The sequence below is a fragment of the Diachasma alloeum genome, unplaced genomic scaffold, assembly GCF_001412515.2.
Source record: "Diachasma alloeum isolate Michigan unplaced genomic scaffold, Dall2.0 Dall_scaffold_00570, whole genome shotgun sequence".
NCBI lineage: Eukaryota > Metazoa > Arthropoda > Insecta > Hymenoptera > Braconidae > Diachasma > Diachasma alloeum.
The window spans coordinates 72,163-79,781 of NW_021680702.1; the positions used below are offsets into that span (position 1 = coordinate 72,163).

The following is a 7,619-nucleotide window of genomic DNA, read 5'->3' on the forward strand; positions in this document are numbered from 1 at the left end:
CTTTTGAAAATGCATTCCTCCGCTCCTAACTGAGATTAAGGAATGAAACCCATGTCATTTATTGAAAATACAATTCTCGAACGGTAGGCTTTGGTTTCATTCCTTCATGTCAATTAGGGAGGGGAGAAATTGAGAAATTTTTGAATGACAAGAACTTGTCCGGAGTTACTGCGCGCTTTGAAAATTCATTCCTCCTCTCCTAATAGAGATTAAGAAATGAAACCACTTTCATTCATTGAGAATAGTAGTCTCGATCGATAGATGTTGCTTTCATTCCCTCTTCGCAATTAGGGGGGGGGGAGAAATGAATTTTCCAATCAGGGGAGTCCCTCCGGACTCACTCGACGCCGGAGAACCATTCGGGGTTCCACCGCGCGTTCGAAAATTCATTCCTCCGCTCCTACTAGAGATTAAGGAATGAAACTGTTGTCATTTATTGAGAATTTAATTCTCGATCGATCGGCGTCAGCTTTAATCCTTCATCTTAATTAGGGTGGGAGAAATGAATTTTCCAATCGGGGGAGTCCCTCCGAGCTCACTCGACGTCGGAGAGCCGTTCGAGGTTTCTCCGCGCTTTTGAAAATTCATTCCTCTGCTCCTAACGGCGATTAAGAAACAAAACAGATGTTATTTATTAAAAATACAATTCTTGATCGGTAGGCTTTGGTTTCATTCCTTCATAACAATTAGGGGGGGAGAAATGAATTTTCCAATCGGGGGAGCCCCTCCGGGCTCACTCGACGCCGGAGAATCGTTCGGGGTTACTCCGCGCGTCTGAAAATTCATTCCTCCGCTCCTAACTGAGATTAAGAAATGAAACCGATGTCATTTATTAAAAATACCATTCTCGATCAGCAGGTTTTGGTTTCATTCTTTCATCTCAATAAGGGAGCGGAGCAATTAATTTTTGAATGATAAGAACTTGTCCGGAGTTGCTGCGCGCTTTGAAAATTCATTTCTCCTCTCCTAATAGAGATTAGGGAATGAAACCATTGTCATTTATTGAGAATATAATTCTCGATCGACAGCTGTTGCTTTCATTCCTTCTTTACAATTAGGGGGCGAGGGGGAGAAATGAATCATGCATTCAGGGGACTCCCTCCAGGCTCACTCGACGTCGGAGAGCCGTTCGGGATTTCTCCGCGCTTTTGAAAATGCATTCCTCCGCTCCTAACTGAGATTAAGGAATGAAACCCATGTCATTTATTGAAAATACAATTCTCGAACGGTAGGCTTTGGTTTCATTCCTTCATGTCAATTAGGGAGGGGAGAAATTGAGAAATTTTTGAATGACAAGAACTTGTCCGGAGTTACTGCGCGCTTTGAAAATTCATTCCTCCTCTCCTAATAGAGATTAAGAAATGAAACCACTTTCATTCATTGAGAATAGTAGTCTCGATCGATAGATGTTGCTTTCATTCCCTCTTCGCAATTAGGGGGGGGGGAGAAATGAATTTTCCAATCAGGGGAGTCCCTCCGGACTCACTCGACGCCGGAGAACCATTCGGGGTTCCACCGCGCGTTCGAAAATTCATTCCTCCGCTCCTACTAGAGATTAAGGAATGAAACTGTTGTCATTTATTGAGAATTTAATTCTCGATCGATCGGCGTCAGCTTTAATCCTTCATCTTAATTAGGGTGGGAGAAATGAATTTTCCAATCGGGGGAGTCCCTCCGAGCTCACTCGACGTCGGAGAGCCGTTCGAGGTTTCTCCGCGCTTTTGAAAATTCATTCCTCTGCTCCTAACAGAGATTAAGAAATTAAACCGATGTCATTTATTAGAAATACAATTCTCGATCAGTAGGCTTTGGTTTCCTTCATCACAATTAAGAGGGGGGGGGGCGGCGGGAGAAATAATTTGTTCAATCGGGGGAGCCCCTCCGGGCTCACTCGACGCCAGAGAACCGTTCGGAGTTACTCCGCGCTTTTGAAAACACATTCCTCTGCTCCTACTTGAGATTAAGGGATGAAACAGCTGTCGTTTATTGAGAATATAATTCTGGATCGCTAGATATTTCTTTCATCCCTTATTCACAATTAGGGGGGAGGGGAAATGAATCTTGCAATCAGCAGAGCCCCTCCGGGCTCACTCGACGTCGGAGAGCCGTTCAGGGTTTCTCCGCGCTTTTGAAAATTCATTCCTCTGCTCCTACTTGAGATTAAAGGATGAAACGGTTGTCATTTATTGAGAATTTAATTCTCGATCGATCGGCGTCGGCTTCATTCCTTCATCTTAATTAGGGGGGGGGGAGAAACGAATTTTCAAATCGGCCAGGAGGGCCTCCGCTCACTCGACGCCGGAGAACCGTGCGGGGTTACTCCGCGCTTTTGAAAATTCATTCCTCCGCTCCTAACTGAGATTAAGAAATGAAACAGATGTCATCTATTAACAATACAATTCTCGATCGGTAGGTTTTGGTTTCATTCTTTCATCTCAATTAGGGAGGGCAGAAATTAATTTTTGAATGAAAAGAACTTGTCCGGAGTTACTGCGCGCTTTGAAAATTCATTCCTCCGCTCCTAATAGAGATTAAGCAATGAAACCACTGTAATTTTTTGAGAATATAATTCTCCATCGATAGATATTGCTTTCATTCTTTCATCGTAATTAGGGCGGGGGGGAGAAATAAATTTTCCAATCAGAGGAGCCCCTCCGGAGAGCCGTTCGCAATTACTCCGCGCTTTTGAAAATTCATTCCTCCGCTCCTACTTGAGTAGGATAGAATAGAANGCATTCCTCCGCTCCTAACTGAGATTAAGGAATGAAACCCATGTCATTTATTGAAAATACAATTCTCGAACGGTAGGCTTTGGTTTCATTCCTTCATGTCAATTAGGGAGGGGAGAAATTGAGAAATTTTTGAATGACAAGAACTTGTCCGGAGTTACTGCGCGCTTTGAAAATTCATTCCTCCTCTCCTAATAGAGATTAAGAAATGAAACCACTTTCATTCATTGAGAATAGTAGTCTCGATCGATAGATGTTGCTTTCATTCCCTCTTCGCAATTAGGGGGGGGGGAGAAATGAATTTTCCAATCAGGGGAGTCCCTCCGGACTCACTCGACGCCGGAGAACCATTCGGGGTTCCACCGCGCGTTCGAAAATTCATTCCTCCGCTCCTACTAGAGATTAAGGAATGAAACTGTTGTCATTTATTGAGAATTTAATTCTCGATCGATCGGCGTCAGCTTTAATCCTTCATCTTAATTAGGGTGGGAGAAATGAATTTTCCAATCGGGGGAGTCCCTCCGAGCTCACTCGACGTCGGAGAGCCGTTCGAGGTTTCTCCGCGCTTTTGAAAATTCATTCCTCTGCTCCTAACAGAGATTAAGAAATTAAACCGATGTCATTTATTAGAAATACAATTCTCGATCAGTAGGCTTTGGTTTCCTTCATCACAATTAAGAGGGGGGGGGGCGGCGGGAGAAATAATTTGTTCAATCGGGGGAGCCCCTCCGGGCTCACTCGACGCCAGAGAACCGTTCGGAGTTACTCCGCGCTTTTGAAAACACATTCCTCTGCTCCTACTTGAGATTAAGGGATGAAACAGCTGTCGTTTATTGAGAATATAATTCTGGATCGCTAGATATTTCTTTCATCCCTTATTCACAATTAGGGGGGAGGGGAAATGAATCTTGCAATCAGCAGAGCCCCTCCGGGCTCACTCGACGTCGGAGAGCCGTTCAGGGTTTCTCCGCGCTTTTGAAAATTCATTCCTCTGCTCCTACTTGAGATTAAAGGATGAAACGGTTGTCATTTATTGAGAATTTAATTCTCGATCGATCGGCGTCGGCTTCATTCCTTCATCTTAATTAGGGGGGGGGGGAGAAACGAATTTTCAAATCGGCCAGGAGGGCCTCCGCTCACTCGACGCCGGAGAACCGTGCGGGGTTACTCCGCGCTTTTGAAAATTCATTCCTCCGCTCCTAACTGAGATTAAGAAATGAAACAGATGTCATCTATTAACAATACAATTCTCGATCGGTAGGTTTTGGTTTCATTCTTTCATCTCAATTAGGGAGGGCAGAAATTAATTTTTGAATGAAAAGAACTTGTCCGGAGTTACTGCGCGCTTTGAAAATTCATTCCTCCGCTCCTAATAGAGATTAAGCAATGAAACCACTGTAATTTTTTGAGAATATAATTCTCCATCGATAGATATTGCTTTCATTCTTTCATCGTAATTAGGGCGGGGGGGAGAAATAAATTTTCCAATCAGAGGAGCCCCTCCGGAGAGCCGTTCGCAATTACTCCGCGCTTTTGAAAATTCATTCCTCCGCTCCTACTTGAGTAGGATAGAANTCGTTCGGGGTTACTCCGCGCGTCTGAAAATTCATTCCTCCGCTCCTAACTGAGATTAAGAAATGAAACCGATGTCATTTATTAAAAATACCATTCTCGATCAGCAGGTTTTGGTTTCATTCTTTCATCTCAATAAGNGGAAGATCAAAAAATCAATTCAACATTGGGATAAATGGAGCGGAGAGAAAAACGTGAATATCTCGGAAATTAGATGCGATAAAATGGGCCCTTTTCACGTGGACGTACACATATAATTCGACTGAAATTTATAGAAATTTTTAATTTGCAATGACGAAATTCCTTGAAATTTCCGTATTACGGCAACGCGATAAAAATTCGCAATAAGTATTCCCGGAATTTCCGCGAAAAAATTACTGAAACCTACAGACATCATTTCTGAATTCAAGACTTTCCTTTAATCTTCAGGATCATGTCACTGAAATTTTTTAACAGAATAACTTAATTTTAACATTGCTTGCTCATTGCATTTCAGAAATGCAGCTGCCTAAAAAAGACACATCGATTGCTAGGACCAACGTTTTTTTTTTCTCGTTAAATATAGACAATAGAGAAATGTCAGAGTGCAGTGAATAAACTTCACTCGTCAATAACTCCATAATGGCAGAGTGGAATTCCCTGATTTTTTTTCACTCTCGATTAATTTTTTAAAGATTCAAATTGGATACTTGATTCATTCATATCGTCCCATTCCATCGAGAGATATTGTCGATTGGAGACAATTTTTTATGGCCACTGAAGGAGGCAAACGATTCATCTAAATCTCGCAATAATCAGCGAAAAATCTTAGTCATTAATCTATTATTATTGAATTCATCCCATTATGTGTAGATCGATGGAGAACAACGAAAACGTTCCAACCATTCAAACGAGTTAGAATGTTTTGTCTCCCCTTCTTCTCCATTTTCTTCCTCACTCGCACTCGTTAAGTTTGGTGGAGGACGAGCACGTGCCAACGCGACGGAGATGACAATGAGTGGGAGCGAGCGCGATACATATTCCTTTCTCACTCAGGGGGGGAATACCTACATTAGTATACCCGCCTATTTTACCAAAAAAAGTGTACTCGCATTTAGTTCATGCGCCACCACTACGAAAAAATCCAGTCGAAACTTTTACATTGCTGTGGCAGATCTCCCTTATAATCTCTGTCATGGATGTGGCGAACCGGATAGCGGTCTGGGACTGTACGTGCATTGAGTGCAAGGTAGTCTCCGCAGAGTCTCCACTCATCATTCTTTTTCTTTGCCGTATGTACTGCCGATGACCATGGGCTGTTTGAGGGTCGAGCAGTTCGCAGTTGAACCATGGTGTGGAATTCCTACTTGGCATCTGCGAGTCGTTCTGGAGCCAGTCGTCGGGGTTTGCTGATGACCGGTGGTCCTGGTGTGGTCTGGATGTGGTGTTTGATATTGTGCTGCCGAGGCTTGCCTGTCCCGTTTGGTCTGGTGAGGTTGAGGAACTGCTGGAGAAGCTCATGGTACTTTGATGTGCCTGTCACAGTCTTGATGCTCGGAAAGTCGACTGATTCGACTTGACCGAGTGAGGTGAGTAAAGTGAGTGAGTCCACGAGCCTACCGTTGCGAAGTTCCACCATTAGTCCGTAGTGAAGCAGGAAGTCCGCTCCGATGATGGGTTTGGAGACGTCGGCGATGACGAAGCGCCAAGGAAACGTCCGTCGAAGTCTGAGGTTGAGAGCGATGCTGATGGTGCCATACGGTGAAATGATTGGGCCGTTCGCCGCCGACAGTTCGTACGTGGACTTTCGCTGTAGCCCACGCACCAACCGTCGTGGGAAAAGGCACAGGTCTGCCGCGGTGTCGATCAGGAAGCGAATTTTGCTCTCCTAATCAGTGATGAAGAAGCGGCGGGTTGTCGTGCCTGAGTCACTAGCCGCCATCAGTGACTGCTTGTCCCTTTTCCCGGAGTGGCGAAGTTGCAGGGCTGAGTGCAGGTCCTGGCGCTGAATCCAAAGTTCCTTTGGTACCATCAGGGGTCGCTAATTTCTGCCTGCCGGTGCTGGGAACGTGACCTGGCTCTGGCCTGTCTGAAGCCGCCACCCCCTGGATGTCCTCCGTCTGCTCTGATTGACCGTTTGCGGCTCTCGATCTCGCCCCGCATCCTGTTCAACTTCTCGTCGAGAGTGAGGGTCAACTGAGACATCTTGAGGCTCAAGAGTGCCTCAATGCTGTGGGCGTATGCCTTGGCGATCTGTGGAGCAGCTTGTGGGATTCTCGGCTTCAGAATCTGAATCGTTTTGTCGGCGAGTTCTGCGGCATCCTCGAGAGCAGAGTTGCGTTGTGTGGCCAACAACGCCTGGACATTGGCCGGGAGGCGTGTTATCCATAGTGTCCGCAGTGTGTCATCAGGAAAGCTGGCTCCTGCCAGGATGCGTAGGTGATGCAGAAATTGAGATGGTTTCTTGTCTCCCATTTCCGCGCCCTCCAAAAGTCTCCTCGTCGTCTCTTCCTGAGAGGAGCTAAGATGTTTAATGAGCTCCGAATTCAGGTGTGTGTAAGGGTTTTCCAGTGGTGGATTGAGAATGATGTCCCTCACCTCGACAGCGTGCTTCGACTTGGAGAGCTTGCCACATATGTGTCCAAACTTTGTCGCCTCGGAGGTGATGCCGGCTGCGTGGAAGTTGTGTTCGGCAATGCTGAAGAACAGCTCTGGGTCTTCTGGAGTAAACTCTTCTAGTTGAAGAGCCACCCGACCGATCTGAGCCATTCCGTCAACCAGTAGGCTCTGCTGTTGCTCCGGGCTCATCATGGGAAGCAGCGACTGTTGGATAGGGTCTGCGATGACTGCCGGAACCGGTGTAACTGTCGCTGGGCTGTTCTGCAGCTGCGCTGGTGCGTCTCGCTCCAAGATCATCAGATCCTCTGGGTTGCTGACTGCTCGATGTCCACGATTTCAATTTTAGATCACGTCGGGGTCACCAAATTGTGGAGGTGAGCAGGTTGGTGGAAAGATATGTAGTCCAGCGTTGAGTGAAATTGAGTTTATTATGTTTCCTTGAGCTTCTTTTTATGTACAAAATATACAAAGTTGTCGGGAGCGTAAGTCGTAAGGGTGTTGGTAGACTATACGGTCCCTTTCTCAATATAAATTTTATATTTGGGAATTTTTGGGATCCGATGCCAGCCACGTTTACGCCGTGGGTCCTGGGTAATGCCAACAGCTGGGAAGGCTCGTAATTCGATGCTTTACCATGCTCGGGAATTTAGAAAATGACTAGATTTTAATCAATTTATTAAAATAAATTTGCCTTATGAAGGAAGGTAGCGAAATGGGAGG

At 45.4% G+C, this 7,619-nt stretch overlaps 1 protein-coding gene across 1 annotated transcript; it reads right to left on the bottom strand.

Annotated features, from left to right (window-relative positions):
* Positions 1–6,311: 6,311 nt before the first annotated feature.
* Positions 6,312–7,196, bottom strand: LOC107043414. Its single transcript, XM_015264913.1, has one exon. It carries the CDS (start codon positions 7,194–7,196, stop codon positions 6,312–6,314), a length of 885 nt encoding a protein of 294 aa, XP_015120399.1.
* Positions 7,197–7,619: the final 423 nt, after the last annotated feature.